The sequence below is a fragment of the Danio aesculapii genome, chromosome 4 (assembly GCF_903798145.1).
Source record: "Danio aesculapii chromosome 4, fDanAes4.1, whole genome shotgun sequence".
In the NCBI taxonomy this organism is placed as follows: domain Eukaryota; kingdom Metazoa; phylum Chordata; class Actinopteri; order Cypriniformes; family Danionidae; genus Danio; species Danio aesculapii.
Genome location: NC_079438.1, coordinates 7,496,931 through 7,521,554, shown reverse-complemented (window position 1 = coordinate 7,521,554; position 24,624 = coordinate 7,496,931). Strand labels below are relative to the sequence as shown.

Sequence of the window (24,624 nt, the reverse complement as noted above, 5' to 3'; positions counted from 1 at the left end):
CGTTGTTCTTAATATTCTCCTGTTTTTTATTTAACTGATGCTTGTCATGTATATATTGCAGCTCTTTAAACACGTAGCAAAACAAAATGGGTAAAAACATTTTTTAATTACTATAAATTTTTTGGCTTTATTATTCATTCACTTAAGAGCTAACAGTTTGCATAACCAGTGGGTGATACGTCATACTTCCTTTCTCCAGTGGAAAGAAACACGTTTAACCGAAAGAGTCAAAGAGCTCAGATTGTGTTCCTGCTGCACAAGAGCATCTGTACTTCTGCATGTGAGTTTAATACTTCTACCATTACACTTATTTGTGGAAATTATGAAGATATTTTATATGTGTAAGTGTGATTTAAATGTCTGTCCTGAAGCTTAAAGGGCACCTATGGTAAAAAAAATTTTTCAAGCTGTTTGGACAGACATATGTGCATGTATGGTGTATAGACGTCATATTGGGGTGATATAAGCACACCCAGTGCTTTTTTTTCAATTGAACAACATAAAAAACGGTGGACCAATTGGAGCTGTTGTCAAATTGACCGATACCCGACGTAGGAGAGTGGTACCCCCACCCACCAATATTGATTGACAGGCGCGTCATCATATCCTCAGTTTGTTGATTCACGTCCGCCATTTTCAGAGTGAGTCGAAGCGATATCACTAAAGGAACACCCTTGCTCTATTTTTAGATGCAAGGCTCGTTGGGCTCAACACAAGAGCAATATTCTCCACATTATCGCTCTAATCGGAATTATTGGTTGTATCTTTAGGTAGGTTTGCAAACAAGTGTACTTCTCATTGAGTCTACCTTATACTTCAGCCGTTTGCATTTCTCGCGATCCCAGAAGCTCCCTGTGATCGTAACTAGCTTGCGTTTCAGAATTCTAAACATAGGTTTCTATCAGGGTACACTCAAGTCGACGGCTGGGCGCCGCGGACTGCTGCAATAACCTATGTTTAGAATTCAAAAATGCGTGGCTCGACGATTCGGGACACTTCATGTCTCTGCCGCGCAACAGAGAGTGTCTGGTGTGCCGTGTCGCGCCTTCGAGCGGCGCATCCGGTGCCTCAGTCAAAGTTATTTCAGTGTGCGTGGTTATTAGTTTCTGTGTACAAGCTCGGCACTTGAAACTAGCACACAGTTGGTTGTAAAACTGTACAAAGACACAAATGATTTTGTACTCTCTGCTTGGTCTGTGTCAGAGTCATACATGTACGACTGAATGCTGATCCTCTCCTCCATTCAATCTGCCTGTCTGTGTTGCAAACACAGAGCGGGTCATGGCCCCGCCCCCTTGTTACATTGGGCGGGAAGCCGAAACTAATTTACATGTGAAGCAACACACCCATAAATCAGCGAACTGTGGACACGCCCCCAACATGACACTATTTAACACATTATAATAAAAAAATCTGAATTGTGTTTTAAACTGAACCTAAACTGCACACTCAGAAGAACCATAATATTATTAAATCATAAAAAAGAGGTAAACTATGTGCCCTTTAAAGCCTCAAACACAGTTTAAACACTGTCACAAAACTTTTTTTTTTAATTCTTCAATATTAGGCTGACTTGATGTTAGCTCATTCAGCATAAAATGTAACTCTAAACATAGACAAAACATTCATGATCAAGTCATGAAATCGAAAGTAAAATTAAACCAGATCTAAGATGGGTGCTTCATTGCCATGGACTACCGAACCATTCTGGAGTACCATGTGCACCCAACGGTTCAAACACTGTATCCTGAAGGCAGTGGCGTGTAACAGGACGATAATGCACCAATACACACAGCAAAACTGGTGATAGAGTGGTTTGATGAACATGAAGGTAAAGTTGAACATCTCCCAACACTATACTAATAAATTAGTGTGGTCTAAAACCAGGCTTTTCCGTTTCATTGTCCAACCCCTGTATATTGCTTCATATATGGCTGGTAAGTTCAAAGAGTCTCAAAATTCAAAAAAATGTTGTATATGCTCATTTATTACTTTATAAAATACCCCTACAATTAGAAGTTCCATACTGACCGCATTTGGATTGGCCGCCATTTGCATTAACATCCCACTGGGGAAAATAGAAGAATGGGAACGGATCAATTGACATGGTTTATCCATATGAAAATGGATTCTAAAAGTTAAGAAGCATGTAATTTTTTGTCTTGAGAAATTGGGAAAGCACAAACAAATAAAGTGTAATAGCTTTGTTTTTTTGATAATGAAAATGAAAAAGTATATGATATGCTATGAATACAGGGTCTTCTTATTGAATAATTATTGAATAATTTAAAAGACGGGTTTAAGTATACATTTGGACACTAGACTGTTTTATTTGACAAAACAACTAAAGGGAAAAATGAAACACCAAAAGCTAGACTCTAGAGTATGAAGTCTGTTAATGGGTAATTTTAGGATTTTCATTTTAGGATGGCTCAGCTCCTTACGAGGTGATATATATATATATATATATATATATATATATATATATATATATATATATATATATATATATATATATATATATGTTTACAGTTGAAGTCAGAATTTATTAGCCCCCCTTTTAATTTTTTTTTCTTTCTTTTTTTTTTTTTTTTTTAATATTTCCCAAATGATGTTTAACAGAGCAAGGAAATGTTCACAGTATGTTTGATAATATTTTTTCTTCTGGAGAAAGTCCTATTTGTTTTATTTTGGCTAGAATAAAAGCACTTTTAAATTGTTTCAAAAAAACATTATAAGGTCACAATTATTAGCCCCTTTAAGCTATAGTTTTTCTTCGATAGTCTACAGAACAAACCATCATTATCCTCCTAGGGCTTGAGTGTACACATACATGGACAGCAAATTTTAGCTCTTGACTGGCTTTGAATGTAATATACTTTGAATGTTTTATATTTTGTTACAGACACGCAGTGTCATCCTGCAAATGTTTTGCAGCGTATGAAATATCCCAAACACTATTTTTAACTATCCAAAAAGGAGGGAGGGGGGGGGGGGGGGGGTAGTTTACTCTCTGATACTCAAAGCAAGTTAAAAAAAAAAATATATATATATATATATATATATATATATATATATATATATATATATATATATATATATATATATATATATATGCTAAATATGCATTAACAGAATTCAGGAAAAAGTGTTTTATGTAAATTCGGACCACGAGTCCACATATATGGACATCATTTTTTTCTAAAAGTACACTGTATCAAAAAATTTCACTTAGGTTTTTATTCTAATTAGGTTCTCATTAGCCCAAACAGCAAAGACAAATAAAAAATGTATGTCAAAAACACCTTGGGCCTTAAGAGAATATACAATAACTTGCCTAATTACCCTAACCTGCCTAGTTAACCTAATTAACCTAGTCAGGCCTTTAATTAACCTGGTCAAGTGTCTTGAAAAATATCTGGTCAAATGTTATTTACTGTCATCATGCAAAGATGAAAATAAATCAGTTATTAGAGATGAGTTATTAAAACTATTATGATTAGAAATGTATTGAAAAAATCTCTCTGTTAAACAGAAATTGGGGAAAAAATAAACAAGGGGGCATATATATATATATATATATATATATATATATACACACACAGTTGAGGTCAGAATTATTAGCCCCCTTTGAATTTTTTTCTTTTTTAAATATTTTCCAAATGATGTTTAACAGAGCAAGGAAACTTTCACAGTATGTCTGATAATATTTTTTTTCTTCTGGAGAAAGTCTTATTTGTTTTATTTTGGCTAGAATAACGCAGCCACCAGCGTTGGCGAGGATCAGACACTTTTTCTGGGGCAGCATTTAATATCTGATCACCCTGGATGGGACCCCCATCACAAGCCGTTTCTTTTTGTTACAGCGTCTGAGAAAGAAAACAATTGAAATACAAATGTAAAAAGCAATACAGTGTTACTCAAGTTCTATGGACCCTTTTTACATTTCCGGGTTTCTTAGCAGCAGAAGTCATCATAGTTGTGTAAACTTGGAATGCAGTGAATGGGAGATCACAACTAATATTTTTGGCATTCCGATTTGCTCTAATAATAACAAAAAAAAAAACTTGATGGTGTTATAAAGGCTTTCAGAAAAAGCAAAAAATAAATGATTGAATAAATAAAAATAGTGTGAGATAATGGCAGATAGAAGAGAGAACTACCTAAAATTCACTGTCCTGCCCATAGACACAGCATTACAAACACCTGACATAAGCGTAATTATTATTTGTAATTTTTTGTTAAGATTACATAATACAAAGTATAGCTCTATAAGTGTACATAATATTTTTTATTTAAATATTTTTAAAAATCAGGATTTAAGATGTTGATTTCTATTAAAAGGGTCCATTTACCATAACAAGATGTATTCTTAAATACACTCATTTAAGCTGCAATTAAAGTATATTCACTATAAAGCAGTATAAAACTACTAGTGGTTTGGTAAAAGTGTACTCACTCGTGGCCTAGTAGTGGATAGAGACTTATGATTCAAAGGTTGCAGGTTTGAGTCCTTGCACCTTCAGGAATTTTGTGTGTGTATCGATGACTTGATAACTTCAGATGATTTAGCACAAAATATAACTTTAAACGTACAGTCACAAAATTGAAAGTAAGATTAGCCTTCCGTAAACAGGAAGAGTTCCAACCTGCGGATGTTCTTTAAACTGCATTTAACTGTTAATGTCTTGGTACTGCTAAATAGTTGGCTAAAATGAAATTTAACCTGTCAAACATATAAAATGCATATACATCAAATGTGAAATATGAGTGGTCAGATTGGCTGTGAAATGACTGAAACTCAGTTTGTTGTCTCCCTCATCATTGGCCTGTTTTAGTAAGGTCTTGTTAGTGAAGTCAGCATTGATTGCTATAAAGTGTGATGTTCTTAATCTCAGTATATTGTCATCTCCAGGTGATGGTCAGCGGCTAATTGTTTCTTCAAAGCTCTGGTGATGTTTGCATTGGTGTTTTAGCTGCAATATGGCAGAGGAGCGAGTAAAGGACTCTCTCTCAGAGAAACACAGGTATTGACTCTGTTTTTACACCATTATTTCAACACTTTCTCTGAAGAACAAAGACCAACAACAATGCACTTATTTGTGTTGCTATTGCCTGATCAAATCATGAACAACGCTTCAGTTTACAGCTTCAGGAAATGTGTTTAGATCAGTCTAGATTACAAACAGCTTGATCTGGTGTCATATTTATCAGAGCTCAATATGTGTCATGTGTGCTGTTTAAAGTCCTGTACAACATCAGAGTTAAAGCTGACCACAGAACAGTTTCAGCTTAAGCTTATAGAGGAGATAAATGTCTGTTTATCCATGATTCCTGTGGAGCCGACCTGATCAGATAGACATTCAATTAGTTTGTGCTGAATTAAATTGAACAAACTCATATTTGTCTATTAAACTCTTGTAAAGGAGACTGAAGTTTCTCTTGCGGTTTATTCCTCTGGTGTGTTTGTGTCTTCAGTGTGAGATCAGGATCATGTGTGTCCAGCTTTGTGTCTCTGAAGAGTGACCAGTCTAAAGGTTATCCACCAAACTTCAGTGAGAAAACACCATCATCTATCAAAAGGTATTTTGTGTTTTACACTATTGGTCACACATGGACTGTTTTTGTATTTATCAGGACATTTTTATTACAGTTAAACAATGCTTAAAAGAACAATATGTAAAAAAAACACAATAACGGTCTTGTATAATTTTCTGACATGAATTCTTCTGAATGTATTCATCCATACTCCAGGTAACGACAAATATCTGACAATAAAACATTTCCTTATTGTTTTTAACTTTAAAAAATCTGAAAAAAAAACAGTGAAATGTCCTCCTTGTCAAGATAAGTTATGAGTCAAAAGATCAGACAGAAGATCAATGTGTAGCATCTATGAAATAAAAATTCAAATATCAAGAAGAACAAAGCTAAAACAAAATAATCCAAGTAACAAGGTGGCAGACAAACGGCAAAAATATAATCCACAGAGCAGAGAGATAGAGATATAAACACAATTGTACACATTAATCAGTCCAACAAATGCAAATCTGAGCACAAAAATCAACTTATGACAAGGTTCATGTGGGATTTGTAAAACATTCATATGCAGACAATCCCATCATACGGATGATCGTATGTTGATGAAAGTGGTTAATGAAAACATTTGTCATTTGTTTACCACACTCTTAAATATTAATGTTTTAGAAACCTCACCCCTAGAGTTCATGCCATGGATAAACAGCCTGACCAAAAAGAGGAACTTCTCACAATAAGGGAGAAACGGAGAGATATCCAATAGTAATTGGATGCAGGATGGAGCCTTTATGATGCAAGCTGAGAGACACAATGCACTCAATGGAGCTAGTGACGTCACTGTGAGGGGTAGGGTTATGGGTGGGTATAGGTGAGCATATTAAAAAGCAGTGCATGCAGCTCAGATTGCACTGCACCAGGTCTGCATCTAGACCCCTCTCGAGATATCACTGATTGATAATGTGAAAGAGAAAGTAATGAACACATAAGCTTTAGCCAACTCATCATACAAAATTTAGCCACCTTTTTATGTTTTACATTATGTAATTTATATGTACTTATATATGCAAATACACCTGTTTAAGGGAAGTGACTATTCTTATGTTGGTGTTCACCAAAAAACTGAACCTATTAGGTGAACTGTTTGTGTGTGAGATCGCTCACCCTCTTCAACACCATTCACCTGCTTCACCTTGCTACTTGTTGTTGCATCACTTAAATGAATACCCTTGAAGTTTATCCTTGTCTTTCTTGTGTGATCTAGGCATAGCATAGCTCAACTGCAAGGTTGAGAGTTAAATTTGACCTAGAGCCACAAAACGCATGTGATTTTGTCAATGCAAAGTTTAACCACAGAAGTGGAAGTATCATTGGCGTGTGACTGAGCAGTTTAAGACCATTTAAAACATTTGGGCACAAGAAATGAAGACGTTTGGAGGTGTAAGAAAGATTAATTGTTTTTATGCTGAAGACTATACAGTGTTTTACATGTGCACTGCAAACAAATGCTTTTCTTTTTTACAGATTTTGTCTTGTTTCTGGTCCAAATGTCTACATTTCAAACTGAAAACAATATTATTTTACTCACCCCATTGGCAGATTGAGTGCAATTGCAATACATACTGCAGAAAACTAAAATATCACAACATCAGGTTTTTGCAATATCCTGCAGCCCTTCTTTGTATATTAAACTTATCGTATACCTCTGTTAGTAATAGCCGTTATTAGTAAAAGTTCTAGTGCACTTATACTTAATTAATCAGAACTTTTGATGAATTATTCATAATACCATATAAGCTCAATTTGCTACAAAGAGACAATCAGGAGCACATGGGATGATGGGAAGTGAGGTCCAGGCACATAAAACAGCAGAAAACTCAGTGCCCTCTAATGTTCATTAGAGAGACTGCGGTAGGTTGTGACGCTCCTGTTCCTCTGGTACCTTTGTGTCTTCAGTGTGAGATCAGGATCATGTGTGTCCGGCTTTGTGTCTCTAAAGAGTGACTGGTCTAAAGAGGGTCATATACCAAACTTCAGTGAGACAACACCATCATCTGCCCAAAGGTATTTTGTGTTTTACATTATTGCTCACACATGGACTGTTTAGAACATAATATGTGAACCAACAATTCAGTAAAGGGAGTCATTCCTGAATGAATCAGTTGCGTGAATTAATCAATAATAATTTCATATTGCTGTGTTAGTTTAAAAAAAGATTGTTCACCTCAATTCTAATTCTGTCATCATTTATTCACTTGTGGAGCATAAAAGATGTCTTAAATATGTTTATAAACAACACTATAGTAAAGGTATCTAAATACAGGCGAAGCTTTTTAAAAATAATCAGAGCTATTGTAGCTTAACCTTTAACTTGACATAATAAATTGCAAATCAGATATTTCTTTCTAAAATATTTTTTTCTACAGCTACTTTTTGAAATCTTTCAGATGCTAAACACAATAATGACTTTAGTGTGTGATTTCTCATATAAATTTTAACATGTGACACAGCAACGGCACTACAGAACATTCATTATTTTCAGTGTTTGTAAGATGTATCTGTTTGTCTCTAAATGTGTTATTACAGTAGTTTTATATGTTAACAGGTTTGAATATGAGTTAACAGATTCAAGAGACGAGACTCACAGGAGACACAAGAGTTTCTCAGACAATCTCCAGTGGATCTTCCAGGTGGGAAAAACTCATTTTGATTCATTAAAGTCACTGAAATAACTCCACGAAACACATACAGAATATTTGTTCACACGGCTTTTGAGAATTGGATCGTGTAATATACGTTGGCCCTTCACCCTACTAAAAGTATAAATATTAAAATAAATAGTCTTAATTGTTTGTGGTGCAAAAAATGATTTATGCTGCTTTTTTTTGTTTTTATATTTAAATAATATTTCTAGGTCATTCTGATATCCCTAGCCACCTCAACTTCTCCAGATTCAGCCCAAATAGTATCGCTTGTACAGTATGTGCTACGTTGGTTTGTGCCAGTGAAAAATTTATTTGTGCTGCTTCTGTTATTAAAATAATGGACATTCAGTTAAAGAAAATGGCATCACCTCTTGCCAGATTCAACTCCGATAGTCTTTGTTGTTTGTGCCTGATACAGTTTTGTCTGTGTTGCTTCTGTTATTAAAATATTGGAGAATGACTTTGAAATAAAGACAATGACTTCACCAGACCCCCACATGCTCCGAATTCACTCCAAACTGTTTCTTTTTTGTGCTTTGTGTTGATTTAAAAAAAAAAGTAAATTATATTTAACATAATATTAGCAATTATTATTGGTTTTTGCAAGTGAAAGTTTAGATTGTGCTGGTTCAGACTCACTCTTAATGGCCTTGTCAAACTTGAAATCAGCTGAACACTGAAGACACATGAGGAGCACAGCACCACACTTATTAAATGACAACTCCAGGTATCACACCTCATTCACACGGGGCTTCAGCATCAATGCTTGACAGAGGGCATGTCCGAAGTTGGCAATGACGCGATCGCCATAGCAGTGTCAGCCAATAAAATTAGTCAGCAGTCGGCTACTGTCTGAGCTGGTGTATTTGCATACAGCGATCTGATTGGCTGACGCGTCCGTTGGCGCTTGAAAAGTTCCCAACTTTCCCAACTCAATTCCCAACCTCTGCAGCGAGCAACGCCACTAGAGCAGCACCGACAGATCCACAATGCAGTTCAGCAATGCTTGACGTTACCCATTTAAAATAAATGGGAAGCGTTGAAGCTGACGCCCCGTGTGAATAAATAGCTCCACCATGAATGATGCCAGGGGCGACACGGCGGCTCAGTGTTTACCACTGTCACCTCACAGCAAGAATGTCACTGGTTCTAGTCCTGGCTGGGTCAGTTGGCATTTCTGTGTGGAGTGTGCATATTCTCCCCTTGTTCACGTGGGTTTCCTCTGGGTGCTTCAGTTTCTCCCACAATCCAAACACATGCACTATGGGTGAAATAAATATGCTAAATTGCCTGTAGGATATAATTGTGTGTATGTATGGGTGTTTCCCAGTACTGCTTTGCAGCTGGAAGGGCATCTGCTGTGTAAAACATATGCTGGATAAGTTTCTGGTTCATTCTGCTGTGGTGGCCCCTGATGAATAAAGGGATTAAGCAAAAGGAAAATTAATGAATTACATCATTGCTGAATACTCATAATTCAGTGTGTAAAATTTTAAAAACTGAAACCACACAAACAAAACTTCTTCTGGCAACAAACAAACGGACCATTTGTGGTGATTTTTGAGTGAAAGTAGGCTACATATTTCAACAAATTTTACTCAAATAACTGATTACAGTCTGACAACGGCCTGATTGGTATTTTCCAAATGTAGATGTAAAATATATGGTATATATAATTGAACAACACACTAAATAATAACAAGATACATGTGTAACAGTGGTCCGAAAGGAACAGGTGAACTGGCCGGCTGCAGTGGCAATTAAGGAGTGGGAGAAATTTGATCAAGATGTGGATGAGGTGCTGAAAGCAGCCCTGGCAGGAGATGTAGGAAAGAATCTCAAGGCAATGGCTGCCATTATGTGGACCATGGGACCTGATCACTTTGGGAAGAAAGAGTTAAAGGTGAAAGCAGGGATCCAGCTAAAAGAAAATAGACGTATGAAGGAAATATCAATCCTCAGAGAAGACCTCTCAGAGATTCATGACAACTTGAGGGAGTGCATTAAGACTTTGTGCAGAGCTGAGATGTTGTGAAAGGAGGAGACGATTGTGGAAGCTACTGAGAGTGACATGGAAGAAGAACTTTCTAGCTAATAGTTGGCTGGTGGCTGAGGGATGTTTCAGCTCTAAGGAAGGAAATTCTGCAGGAAATTCACTTCTTAACGTCGAAGGCAAGATTTTTCTTGGGATTCTGGCAAAGAGATTGACATCTTTCATGATGGATAATGGATACATGGATACATCGGTCCAAAAGGGAGGAGTTCCAGGGGTTATAGGTTGCCTTGAGCACACCAGCTTAATCACCAAAATCATTGAAGATGCGAAAAAGAACCATGTTGATCTGGCAGTCTTGTGGCTATATTTAACAAATGCATATGGAACAATATCCCATAAGCTGGTGGATTTGACGCTGGAAACCTACCATGTCCCAGAGCGATTCCGGAAGCTCCTGCAGTGCTATTATGGCAAATTCTATATTTGCTTCACCTGTAGGAATTTGACCACAGAGTGGCAGAGACTAGAGATGGACATTGTCACTGGATGCACAATTTCAGTGATCTTGTTTCTAGCAGCAATTAATCTTATTGTTAAGTCAGTAGTGAAGCTGCGGCGTGGAGCAATCTTGGCCAATGGCAACCAGCAGGTACCTAAAGAGCATTTACGGTCAACCTCACCATCATGGCAAAATCAGTACCTTAAGGGAGATGGATTCTAGAGGATCTCATGGAACTCACTGATTGGGCACGGATGGAGTTTAAACCTGAGAAGTCCAGGAGCCTGGTATTGAGGAGGGGGTGCATTCAGGACCGCTTTCGGTTCAGAATAAAAGGTACCACCATCCCAACAGTCAGAGAGAAACCAGTCAAGAGTTTGGGAAAGGTATAGGGCAGACTTTAATGATAAGGAAAGCGTGAGGTAAATGATTGTCCAAGTAGATACCTGGATGACATCTTTAAAGAAGAGTGGCTTACCTGGCAAACATAAGGCCTGGAGTTACCAGCATGGAGTACTTCCTAGACTGCTCTGACCTCTGCTTGTTTATGAGGTGCCTGTCTCTACAGTGGAAGGACTGGAGAGGAAGATGAACACGCATCTACAACGGTGGTTGGGTGTGCCAAGAAGGTTCTGCTCCATTGGTCTATATAGCACAGGCAGCAAACTACAGCTGCCAGCGACATCAGTCGTGGAGTATAAAGTCACGAAAACTCGGCAGGACATATTGTTGCGAGACAGTATGGATGAAAAAGTATACCAGGCAGACATTGGGGTTAGGGCAGGCCGCAAATGGTCAGCTAATAAAGTGCTAAGGGATGCTGAAGAACGACTGCAGCATGCTGATATTGTTGAGACAGTTGCACAGGGCTGCTTCTCTAGCGCATGCTGGAACAAAGCTGACCCAAAGGAACGCTGCAGGCTAACACAAAAAGAGGTCCGCAAAGCAGAGGAGGAAACTCGGCGAGTTAAAGCTTTTGGCATGAAAAAGCAGGGCAGCTGGACAAGATGGGAGGACGTAAGAGAAAGGGCCCTAACATGGCAAGATTTTTTGAGCACGGAAAGACAACGCATAAAGTTCCTGCTGTGTTTGGTCTATGATGTTTTGCTGACTCCATCAAACCTTCATATCTGGGGGATGGTAGAGAGGCCAAGCTGCTCACTATGTGGAAAGCAGGCAAATCTTGTGCATGTCCTATCAGCATGCCAGTCAAGTTTAGCAGATGGGAAATTTTGGTGGCGACATGATATAATCCTCTCTCAGATGGCGGATGGATTGGAGCAGGCAAGGAAGGTGAAAACAACATACTAATGGGCATTGCTTTATTCAGTTTATTAGGTCAGGAGAGAGCACTGCAGCAGGTCGAAGGAGAGGAGGGATTCTGACCTCAGCAAAGGATTGGGAAATGTGGGCAGACCTTAAAAAGCAGCTTAAATACCCAGAGGAAATAGCACACACTAGCCTTAGACCAGATATTGTCCTCTGGTCTAGAGGTACCAAACAGGTGGTGCTTATAGAACTTACAATACCCTGGGAGGAAAGAATGGAGGAGGCTCAAGCTCAAGAAATATCAAAGTCTTATACTTGAGCAAGGAGAATGGATAGAGGGCCTGGAATTTACCAGTAGAGGTGGGTTGTAGGGGGTTTGCAGGGCAGTCACTTTGGAGAGCCCTCAGACTGCTGGGAATTGAAGGAATTGCCAGGAAACAGCTGGTAGGAAAGGTCACTGAAGAGGTGGAAGCAACATCTCGCTGGATTTGGCTACAAAGGGAAGTAGGTGGAAAAGCCAGCCTGTTGAAAGACAAACTATATCATAGAGTTGGGTGGTGGTCAGCAGGAGAATATCCAGGAAGCTGGATCTGCTGTCGAGCCATCACGAGGTGTCATGGACTTAAATTGGTGAAACACCAAGGAAAGGGGGGTACCCATCTGATGACGGGCTGTAACCACCAACCCTTAGATAGAGTATATTCCTAACTGATGCTGAAGAAGGAAGGGGGGGGGGGGTTATGCCAGTTGCGATGGTCCCATTGTATTTTGCATATAGGGTAAGAATAAAAGATTGGGTAAAATATAGATAAAATATATTATCATTATTTAGATTTTTTTTTACATTTTGATTTTTACATCAATTTAATGTTTCTTTAACAAAAAAAAATGTTTTTTAAATACTAGGTATATCGCTCTGGTTACTAAAGTAACCCTCGGAAATGCTATGGTGGAGAATCCACTATGGGGATTTTGTTCAGAAAGCCAATCATCTGAAAGAGTATGTAAACAGGCCAATGAAATGCCAATGAGTTGGCAGCATCAGCTTGCGCAGCTGATGCTCATTGCAATCAATTTGCCAATATAAGCACAGTGAGAGCAAGGCTAAGGCATTCTTTTTAAGCTGAAGAGACTAAAACTCACAGCTAATGGGCAATCACTCTGGCGATGGAACATAGCATTTCCGTTTCCCCCCTCGGGGAACGAGGGTTACTTTAGTAACCGGAGCATTCCCCTTTGGATGGGTTCCCCTATGATGGAGAATCCACTATGGGGAAATGTCTGGAAATCTTCATTATGATTGAACCTTACCTTCGCCCTAGATGAGAGAATTGCCAGGCAAGCGTGAGCGCACCTGCATCACCTAGAGGCGTCTTCCAACGTGTTCCCTGACCCTTATTCTCAGTTTCAATTCTGAGAAACTAAGGAGTCAGTTCTCTTCCAGCGTCTCAGCATCGGTGTGGAAAAGTTTAAAAAACATCAAAAACTACAAGACACCATCCCCCAGCACTGTAGACAACAAACGACTTGCAAACGACCTGATTAAGTTTTACTGCCGGTTTGAGAAAACCCCCACACCCACTCTGAACTGTTCTTCACGCCACCATAAACACCTCCACCACCCCCGCCTTCCCCATACCTGCACTTAAGTTCAGTGAAGATGATGTGCGCCAGGTCTTCCGGAAACAGAAGAGGAAAAAAGCACTAGGCCCAGATTTTATAAGACCAGCCTGTTTAAAATCCTGTGCTGACCAACTGGCCCCCATCTTCATCCTGATCTTCAACAGATCACTGGAGCTGTGTGAAGTGCCCTCCTGCCTCAAATGCTCCATCATCATCCCCATCCCAAAGAAACCCAAACTTACAAGACTAAATTACTACAGACCAGTGACGCTGGTGCTGGCCCACCTGAAGGTCATCTCTGAACCCTCACTGGACTCTCTTCAGTTTGCATACAGAGCAAACAGGTCTGTGGATGATGCAGTAAATATGGGACTGCATTATGTTCTGCAACACCTAGACAGACCAGGGACTGTGAGTATCTTGTTTGTTGATTCAGCTCGGCGTTTAACACTATCATCCCAAAACTTCTCCCAAATAAGTCAGCTCTCTGTAACCACCTTTGTCTGTCAGTGGATCAACAGCTTCCTAACAGACAGGCAGCAGCTGGTGAAGCTGGGAAAATTCTCATCCAGTATCCACACAATCAGCACTGGCGCACCCCAGGGGTGTGTCCTCTCCCCACTGCTCTTCTCCCTGTACACGAATGACTCCACTTCAAAGGACTCCTCTGTCAAGCTCTTGAAGTTTGCAGACAACACCACACTTATCGGCCTCATTCAGGATGGTGATGAGTCTGCTTACAGACAGGAGGTTAAGGAGTTGGCTGTCTGGTGCAGTCACAACAACCTGGAATTCAACATGCTCAAAACAGTGGAGATGATAGTGGACTTCAGGTGCTCTTCCCCAACTGAGCATCATGGACAGCATTGTGGCAGCAGTGGAGTCATTTAGGTTCCTGGGCACCACAATCTCTCAGGACCTGAAGTGGGACACTCACATTGACTCCATTGTCAAAAAAGCTGTACTTTCTTTGTCAACTGAGGAAGTTCAACCTCCCAAAGGAGCTGCTGAAACAGTTCTACACCTCCATCATTGAATCAGTCACCTTATACATCAATATCTGTCTGGTTTAGCTTAGCTACTAAATATGACCTCCAAAGACTACGTTGAATAGTTTAGACTGCTGAGCGAATCACTGGTGGTACAACCCTTCCTACTCCCCAAGAACTGTACTTATTCAGAGCGAGCAAAAGGGCTGCCAAATTCACTCTGGACTGCTCACACCCAGCACACTGCCTCTTTGAACTTTTACCTTCTGGTCGACGCTACAGAGCACTGTGCACCAGAACAGCCCGACACAAAAACAGTTTCTTCCCTCAGGCAATCCATCTCATGATCACTTGATGATAATAATTGTGGAACCAATATCACTACTTGATATACACTTTTATACACGTATACACTTATTTAACAACACACTTTACATGCCAATTTGCACATAACAGCTGCACATATAACGTTGTATACAGCAATATACGTGTACATACACTTATCAATTTGTATATTTGCATTCACTACTTCTATTTTTTAAAATATATATATATTATCTGTTTTTTGTCCTGTCTCTGTAATTCTGTTGCATTGTAGAAGCTCTGTCACGAAAACAAATTCCTCGTATGCGTGAACAAACCTGGCAATAAAGCTCTTTCTGATTCTGATTCTTACTTATCCCACTTCAATAGAAGATTTACGGATTTAGATATATATTTTTCGGGATCTGAAAAGTGTCCAGAAAATTTCTAAGAATTTAAATACGACAGTACGTTGGGAAAGTGTGCAGTCCTGATAGAGAGGACACTGCGGAGGCCACCTGCTACCCAAGTGGGGAGATATGGTGGCAAGAGAGCATATGGACTAGCCCTGAGAAGGGGGAGTACATGTATGAATATAAGATGGTTAGCGGAGAGGGAAGACAGGGGTCCGCCTGTGAGGGGGGAATGCACCATGGCTGAATAAGCATATGTGATCGTCTAGTGGCCTAGTGTGATCGCGCATAGCAGGCAGCTATACCCAGAACGTGGGCTGACCAGCGGGCAGACCTGCAACGTAACGGGCCAGCAAAGTGATTTCTCCGCTGAGTCAGCACTGGGGGCCTTGGAGGAATCTCTGCAGGGCTCACCTAAGCGGGGAACTTAATGACAGAGTGAATTTACGCACCTATCTCTGTGTTAGGGAAAATGGCGCAGCAGGTGTGTTTCAACACCTTAACCGAGTTGTTTCCTCAATCACCAAGGGTTACCTAATACCCTTGAGGAAACTGGCTCCATTCAAAGATTGTAAAACCTTGCAAATGCATTAGGTGTCGCCCAGCTCGCAGGTCTACAGATGTCTGTTAGAGAGGCGCAGTGTGCACGCGCCCAAGAGGATGCGATGCTCCGAGTGTAGTGCGCACGAACTCCTGGGGGACACGGCTCACCCTGGCTCTGGTATGCAAGGGACATGGCATCCACTATCCAGTGGGCCAACCTCTGTTTAGATACAGCACTTCCCTGCTGCTGACCACCATAACAGACGAAGAGCTGCTCAGATGATCTAAAGCTCTGAGTGCGGTATAGATAAATTTGCAAAGTGCGAACTGGACAAAGTAATGAAAGGGCTGGGTCTGCCTCCTCCAGGGGCAGTGCTTGCAGGCTCACTACCTGGCCCTTAAACGGTGTGGTAGGAATCTTGGGCACATATCCAGGGCGGGGTCCCAGGACAACGTGAGAGTAAGCCGGCCCAAATTCCAGGCACGAGTCACTGACCGAAAATACCTCTAGGTCCCCGACCCTCTTAATCGATGACAATGTGACAGCAGAACTGTCTTCAGGGACAGAAATCTTAAAGATAATGAGTCGAGTGTTTTGAAGGGATCTGTACACAGGCTAGTGAGATTGAGGGCGAGATCCCAAGAGGGCATGAAAGGGGGGTAAGGTGGATTAATTCGCCTAATACCTCAGAGGAACCGGATGATGAGGTTATGCCTTCCCACGGTGATGCCAGCTACCGTGTCATGGTGAGGAGAGATGGTAGCCACGTAAACCTTGAGTGTGAAGGGCGACAGCCTGCTCTCCAGCTTCTCTTGAAGGAAAGAATGCACAACGCTGACCCTGGTGAAATACGCACATGTGAACTTGGGGGGCCGATTCGCGAACTGAATCGCATAGACGAGTCTGATTGTGCGTATGAGCCACCACGAAGGGCTGGCCCACGCTAACCAGGCGGGCAGAGCTCTCGCTAATGGACTCATTGCTACAATCACTGACTTACCAAGCAGTGGGGCAGAGCGGAGTGGGTGTGCTGATCCGGGAAGCACTGGGGTCCCGCAGAAGAGCTGGAGGCGAGAGATCCACTCTCACCTCCCACCCAAACTCCGGGGGGAGGGCTCGAGGAGTGGAAGAAAGGAGACAGTCCTCCCAGTGCCTGCGAGCCATGGCGAAATGCATGGAACCTGCAAGCTGGAAGGCATAGCGTCCCAGACTGGCAGAGTTCAGGCTGTCCTATCCGGGAAAGTGAAAAAGTGCTCTTTCATTGAGGTTTTCATGGCACTGAAAAGTGCCGTTGGAAATGGGGCCCAACCCTCCACCGGGGAAAGAGCAAATTCCCTCTTCTCTGGATGGCCTGTCTCAGGGACGCTTTGCGGTCTGTTTAATGGACTTAACGTTGTCCTAGACAGGGGGGGGCTGCCTGCTTCCGAGGTGCTCGATGCGCCTGCTTATGGTCCCGCCGATAGATGACATTACCCATCGCATCTGACTGCTCTCTCACCGCCTTGAATTCCTGGGTGAATTCAACGACGATGTCGCCGAACAGGCCAGCTTGGGATATGGGGGAGTGTCGACTTTACACATATAGGTCAGGTTTGGTGGCACTCTTGGACCACTAATGTAGACATCGTCCTCTCCAATGCACACGCAGCGGACTAAGTGGTCCAAAGAGCATAGTCAGTTGCGGTGCGGAGCTCGTGTAACAAGCTTGGGTCGGACCCACCCTCGTGCAGCTGGGCCAGGTGGCCATAGCGTGCAAGGCGGAAGCAGCCTGGCCCACAGCTCTGTGGGCTCTAACTCTGAGGGAATCAAATAACCTGCAGGTTTTGAATGGGAGACGAGACGGGCCCTGCAAAAGGAAGGTGCCACGCTGACAAAGATTGACCGCAATGGCGCGCTCGACCTGTGAGATCGCCTCATACCCCCTGGCCGCTCCACTGTCAAGAGTGGTGAGGGCGGGGGGCCATGCAGCACAGGCAGAAAAAGATGCCTTTCAAAACTGCGTGAGCCTACTCAACATGGCACCCATCTAGTCAGTCTGGCCGCGGAGCTGGGGAATAAACCATCTCCAACCCCACGGCTGAAGCAGCCCGGGAAAGCACAGCTAACATGTCCGTTTCAGAATCTGTGACAGCACTCACCTGCCCGGAGAGGGCGAGCGGGTCTGGATCCTTGCCAGACAATGAAAGCCCACCCTCCGATGCTGCAGTGGACATCTGGTCCCCGGTGTCATCGAGCGTAAGGGCTACCATCTGGGTAGACGGATCACTTCCTCCGCTTGAAGCTTGGATGGAGCGCTTGGAGGAGCGGGAGGTCCGCAGGCCCGGGGGCGGTGAATAGTCTCCCTCTGGCACCCTCAGACCAGCCCGAGTGCCCACTGCGGTGCAGGGGACAGCTGGGGTGGTTCGCCCTTTTGCAAGGGCTAGCCGCAATCTTAACTGCGCAACAGACATGCCATCACAATGACGACATGAACTGCCCATGAGCACCGCATTAACATGCTGGACCCCCAGACATGCAACGCAATCATTAACATGCTGGACCCCCAGACATGCAACGCAGTGCTTGTGCCCATCATCCGGGAACCACCGCACAGTCGGAGCGACATCTTGAAAAGGACGCACTGCATGACTGTGTTGCTCTTTTGGTGAAAGTGCAACTATATGCACTGCTCTGGGGGACCAGACCCAAGGAACGCCAGGCAAGGAAGAAAACCCAGCTTGGGAGACCGCTCTCGTTCGCTCAAAATCGCTGTTGATCAGCAGGAGGAAGCCTCATCGACTCTCTCAGAAGGCTGTGAAGTCTCTGAAGTGAAAAGGATGCCTCAGCCTTGCTGACGCTGCCAACTCATTGGCCCGGGTACATACTCTTTCGGATGATTGGCTTTCTGAACAAAATCCCTATGGTGGATTCTCCACCATAGCATTGAAGTTCCCCATCTGAAGGGGAACACAACTTTGCAACACTGTTGTAATAGAAAGGGTTTCTTGCACATTAATTCGGCATATTGGTGTATTTTCTAAATAATCTTGGGACAAAAGAATTAATATGAAGTAATGATGAAAATTATGATCACAAGAATAAATGATATTTTAAACACAAAAACTATTACTTTAAACTTAAATAATATTTCATGACATTTTATTTTGGCTGAAATAATTACAGCCTTAGTGAGCTTTTTTCAAACTTCAACTCTGGTAAAATAAATTATAATAAATAAATAACTTGCATTTTACATGTGTCCCCTTCTGAATAAAGCAGCATTCGATCATGGTAGTCTCCTGAGGTCATATTTCCAACTAATTACTGACAATGAAAATGAAAAACTTCTTTCTATCCATTGCCGCGGTGTTTGTTTGTGGATATTTACAAGTTCAGCTGGCTGTTATGTGATTTGTTGCTAAGTTAGCAACACTGTTCACATGTGTGCTCATTCATTTATGGGTATTTGATGTATTATGTCTATTATATTTTCACTGATAGACCAAATTTAGTCTTGTTTTTAGCCAAGCTGTCTTTGTTTAGATCTTTATTAGACTATGGTTCCCACAGCTAAAGCCACTGTTTACATCTATGCAGACATTTGTAGTTTGTGGATGTACATCTGTGTGTGAATTGTTTTTTGGTTAAATATTGTGCTTCTCTTTTTTTCAAACATAGAAACTTGAGAGGAAAGTTATCAGATTTCTGAAGAATGAACTGGAAAAGTTAAAGACAATCTTACAAGATGAAGACAGACAAGAGTTTGTAAAAGACTTTAATGAGAACAGATGCAGTATCACAGAAGCAGCTCTTGATCTCACACTTTTCTTCCTGAGAGAGATGAAGCAAGATGAAGCTGCTGATACCCTCGAGGGTAAGAGACTCATGGCCATCTCTCAGACTGTCACTTACAAATAGAGCTGGAAAAGTCAAAACTAAACCTATCTGTTTCTTTGCTCCTGTGTTTAGGTGAGCTGTTCTTCATAAATGAGTTAAAAGGCAGCCTAAAGAAAAAATATCAAAGTGTGTTTGAAGGAATCTCTCAGCAAGGAGACTCCACACTTCTGAATAACATCTACACAGATCTCTATATCACTCAGGGTGCGAGTGAACAGGTCAACACTGAACATGAGATCAGACAGATTGAAGCTGCTTCTAGACATCAATCACTAGACATACAGGTTGAATGCAAGTATTTGTTTGAAGCACCTGAACGAGACAAGCAAATCAGAACTGTCCTGACAACAGGAGTTGCTGGCATCGGGAAATCAGTCTCTGTGCAAAAGTTTGTTCTGGATTGGGCTGAAGGAAAAGTAAATCAAGACATCAGCTTCATATTTCCTCTTCCATTCAGAGAGATAAACTTAAAGGAGAAGAAAAAACAAAGTTTAAAAGACCTCATAACTCAGTTTTTCCCAGAGACCAAAGGACTGAACCTTACAAGAAGAACACGATTCAAAGTCCTGTTCATCCTTGATGGATTAGATGAATGTCGTCTTCCTCTGAACTTTGCTGGTAAAGAGACGTGTCATGATGTATCATCAGCAGTCTCTCTGGATGTTCTCCTGACGAACCTCATCAGGGGAAATCTGCTTCCTTCTGCTCTCATCTGGATCACCAGCAGACCAGCAGCTGCCAGTAAGATTCCTGCTGACTGTATCGACCGGCTGACAGAAATAAGAGGATTCAATGATGCCCAAAAGGAGGAGTACTTCAGAAAGAGACTCACAGATCAGAATCAGGCCAGAGAAATCATTGATCACATTAAACAGTCAAAGAGTCTCTTTATTATGTGCCACATCCCAGTCTTCTGCTGGATTTCAGCCACTGTTCTCCAGAACATTTTGAAGGAGAACAGAAATACTGAACTGAAACACAGGGCTAATGCTGAAACACTGCAGAAATATCCCAAGACTCTGACACAGATGTACACACACTTTCTCCGCTTTCAGATTCAGCAGAGCAGAATAAAGTATGATGGAGAAAACACACCAGATGTCTCCTGGGATCAAAACCTCATCCTTTCACTGGGGAAACTGGCCTTCCAGCAGCTGGAAAGAAACAATGTGATCTTCTATGAGAGCGATCTGAAAGACTGTGGCATTAACGTCTATAAGGCATCGGTGTACTCGGGCATGTGTACCCAGATCTTTAAGGAGACGGGAATCATCCTTGGTACCATGTACTGCTTTCTTCACTTGAGCATTCAGGAGTTCATCGCAGCCCTTTATCAACATCTGTTTGTAGACAGTGACAAGAAGTATTTATCTATTTTTAGGCAGAAAAACAAAAATAAAGGCATGATTAATATGCTGAAGGCTGCAGTGGACAAGGCTCTGGAAAGTGACAATGGACATCTGGACCTTTATCTTCGCTTCCTTCTCGGTCTGTCACTCCAGTCCAATCGACAACTCTTACGAGGCCTGTTGACACAGCAGGATGACAGTGACCAGAGCAAAGAGGAAATAATTGAATACATCAAGCAGAAGCTTAAAGGCAATCTGTCTCCAGAGAGATCCATCAATCTGTTCTACTGTCTGAATGAACTTAATGATCAAACTCTGCTGAAAGAGATTCAGTCTCACCTTAGTAGAGGAAGTCTGTCATCTGCTAACCTTTCACCTGCCCAGTGGTCTGCTCTGGTCTTTGTGTTGTTGACCTCAGAGGAGGAGCTGGAGGAGTTTGAGCTTCAGAAATTCCAGAGATCAGACGAGTGTCTCATCAGACTATCAGCAGTCATTAAAACCTCCAAAAGAGCTCTGTAAGTCAAAGTCCTTATTTCATCTAAGAAACAGACATTTGCTTAAATTAAATTACACAACATATCATGTTAATGAACACTTTACTTCAAAATGCAGTTAATAATTGTTTATTATTTAATATTTAGAGTGTTTTTTAAATACATTTTCAGATTAATGTATTGACAGCGGTTGTTTAAGGGGTAGTTTACCCAAAAAAGGAAATGTACTCCTTTACTCACCCTCTAGGGGTTCTAAACTTTTCTAAAAGTTTTTATATCCTGTTGAACTTAAAAGAAATTATTTTAAGAAAGCTGGAAACCTGTAACCATTGACTTACATAAAATTTGTTTTTCCTACTAAGGATGCCATTGGCTAATGGTTTTCATCTTTAGAAAATCATCTTTTGTGTTCAACAGAATAAAGAAGCTTATAAAAGTTTGGAAACACTTGAGAGTGAGTAACTGTTAGGGTGAATTATCCCATAAAAACAGCCATGAATCAGCTGTCTATGAACAGTAGCTGATATTACTTGCAAGCGAAATCATATTTTAAGAATACAGTTTTCTCTCTCCCTTCTCTGAAATATAGTAGCAAATTAAATTGTGAAATTCAGATCTGCTAATCTTATGTTGTTATCCTCTCTCATTGTGTATCGTTTTATAGCTGACTTGTGAATGTGTATGTGTTGTATTGTTTTGTTTTTGTGTGTGAATATTGAGTCCTTTCTGGTAAGAGTGGAATGATCACACTGATGTTGTTTTCTCCATTCTGTCTACTTTGACCTTCTCTATGCTAATGATTATCAGGTAACATCATATGTCATATGTGTCCCTGTGTGGGATAAATTGCCATTGCCTTCTGATTACAGTAGTCCACTAGTATAGTAGTGTTTACTATAAAGCTGGTTAGTTGATTTTCTTTATTCTTCGTTAAAGTTAGTGATTGATTTATTATCACTCATTTTGTTGTTGTTTGTAGATAGGTGCTATGTTCATATATGGTCTTTCCTGTACCCCTGATGAACACGCAAATTCCCTATCCAGGTTATGTACAAGTTAATGTTGTTGTTCCTGATAACTGACTCTATTTTCATATTGATAAACTACATGGTGTCAGAAGTGAAGAAAGTTAAAGAAAGAAGAAATAATGGCTGAGGGATTTCTCCGGCCTGACCCGCTGATCTTTGACCGCAATATAACTGAAAACTGGCGAAAATTCGAATTGGAATTCGACATACGCTCCAGCAATACTGGCGGACAATGGTCAAGATGTAATCACACCAGCGGAGTCAAGAGAGAATCCTGAATGTTTAAAACGAAAATTCAGAGAAGTGCGTAATCCGGAGACAAACGTGACGATGGAGAGACATTCATTTAATACCAGGAATCAAAAACCTAGGGAAACTATCGAAGCTTACGTGAGTACACTTAGAAAAAAGCATAAAAAATGTAACTTTGGTGCGCTCACAGACGAACTAATAAGAGACAGACTGGTGTGTGGCATAGACAATGATAGCGTGAGAAGAGTGCTGCTCAGAGAAAGTGATCTGACGCTTACGAAAGCAATTAAGATATGCCAAATCAACGAATTGACCAAACAGCACAGAAAGTGCAGGCTGCACTGCGTAGCAGCGTTGACGCAATACATTTTAATGCAAAGGGGAGAAAAAAGACTGTTGAGCACCAGCAGCAACCGCAACGAAAATACATCAGTGGGACAAAGAATATTGTTAATTGTAAAAATTGTGGTGGAAATCATCCAGTCAAACGTGATCAATGCAAAGCTTTTGGACAACAATGTCACCGTTGTAAAAAGTTTAATCATTTCAAGTCCCAATACAAATCTGTGTCATACGACAATTTCAAATCCATTCATCAAATCACTGACGCAAACACAGACAGTAGCGAAGAGTCATTTCATATTGATGGTCTGTGTCTGGGTGCCAAGTGAAATAGATGCAGTCAGTCATCATATAATAAACAAGCAAGAAATACATTGCAGCTTGACAGTAAATGGCAAGCCACTTGAGCTTAAAATTGACACCGGAGCAAAGTGCAATGTCATTTCAACTGAAACATACCAAACAGTGAGAAATGATGAGACAGTCAAGGAAAAGTCAAAAACAACATTAGTGGCTTATGGAGGCACTGTGATTCAAACACAAGGAACGGTGATGATGCAATGCTGGACTAGCAAACAAAAATCACATCTGTTGCAGTTTCATGTTGTTGATAAAAATGTCAAATCATTGCTGGGCCTGCCAGATTGTTAAAAATGGAATTAATATCTCTTAAGGAAGAAGTGCATGGAATTGATATCAGTAAAAATCTAAATTTGCCACAAGAAATATTTATAGAATATGCTGACCTGTTTGATGATAAGCTAGGCACCTTACCTGTGACATATTCAATGAAGATAAACCCGGACATTACTCCTGTAGTCCGCCCCCCTCGCCGATTACCTGTGGCAAAGCGGGACAAAGTGGAAGCTGGATTAAAATACATGACAAAGCTGGGGGTCATAACACCCATTTCAGAGCCCACACAGTGGGTGTCCTCAATGGTTGCCACGCATAAAAAAGACACTGACAAGATTCGTTTATGCATTGATCTACGGGATCTAAATGAAGCCCTCATGCGCCCTCACCATCCTATGCACACAGTAAAAGAGGTAGCTTCACAAATGTCCAATGCCAGTGTCTTTTCAGTGCTTGATGCTAAAAGCTTATTCTGGCAAATTAAGTTAGATCACGAGTCCTCCCTGTGCACTGCTTTTGCAACTCCCTTCGGAAGATTTCGTTTTTTGCGCATGCCTTTCGGCATCTGAGGTGTTCTAGAGGGCAATGAAACAGATCTTCTCAGGATTTCCAACTGCCATAATTGTAGATGACATTATTGTCGGAGGAAAAGGGGAGAAAGAGCATGATGAAAACTTAAAGAAGGTTCTAAACAGGGCACGGCAGGTGAATCAAAAACTCAACCTACAGAAGTGTAAGTTCAGGCTCAGAGAAGTCAGTTATGTGGGCTAT

General features: G+C 41.1%; 1 protein-coding gene and 1 pseudogene across 1 annotated transcript; both read left to right on the top strand.

Moving 5' to 3' along the window:
• Positions 1 to 8,516: 8,516 nt before the first annotated feature.
• LOC130222689 (uncharacterized) lies at positions 8,517 to 12,712 on the top strand (annotated as a pseudogene).
• A 5,824-nt stretch (positions 12,713 to 18,536) lies between these two features.
• On the top strand, positions 18,537 to 21,620 carry LOC130222688 (NLR family CARD domain-containing protein 3-like). The gene is made up of 3 exons (XM_056455217.1): positions 18,537 to 18,683; positions 19,534 to 19,729; positions 19,825 to 21,620. The coding sequence occupies exons 1-3, from the start codon at positions 18,537 to 18,539 to the stop codon at positions 21,618 to 21,620; spliced, it is 2,139 nt and encodes a 712-aa protein (XP_056311192.1).
• The last annotated feature ends 3,004 nt before the right edge of the window (positions 21,621 to 24,624 follow it).

What these genes read in the sequence shown, in the direction of transcription:
- LOC130222688 (XM_056455217.1), top strand. Translation starts at nt 18,537, where the DNA reads ATGCACTGCTCTGGGGGACCAGACCCAAGGAACGCCAGGCAAGGAAGA. An exon ending in AAGGCTGTGAAGTCTCTGAA is followed by an intron (nt 18,684 to 19,533) that starts GTGAAAAGGATG and finishes TTTCAAACATAG; the next exon opens with AAACTTGAGAGGAAAGTTAT. An exon ending in AGCTGCTGATACCCTCGAGG is followed by an intron (nt 19,730 to 19,824) that starts GTAAGAGACTCA and finishes TCCTGTGTTTAG; the next exon opens with GTGAGCTGTTCTTCATAAAT.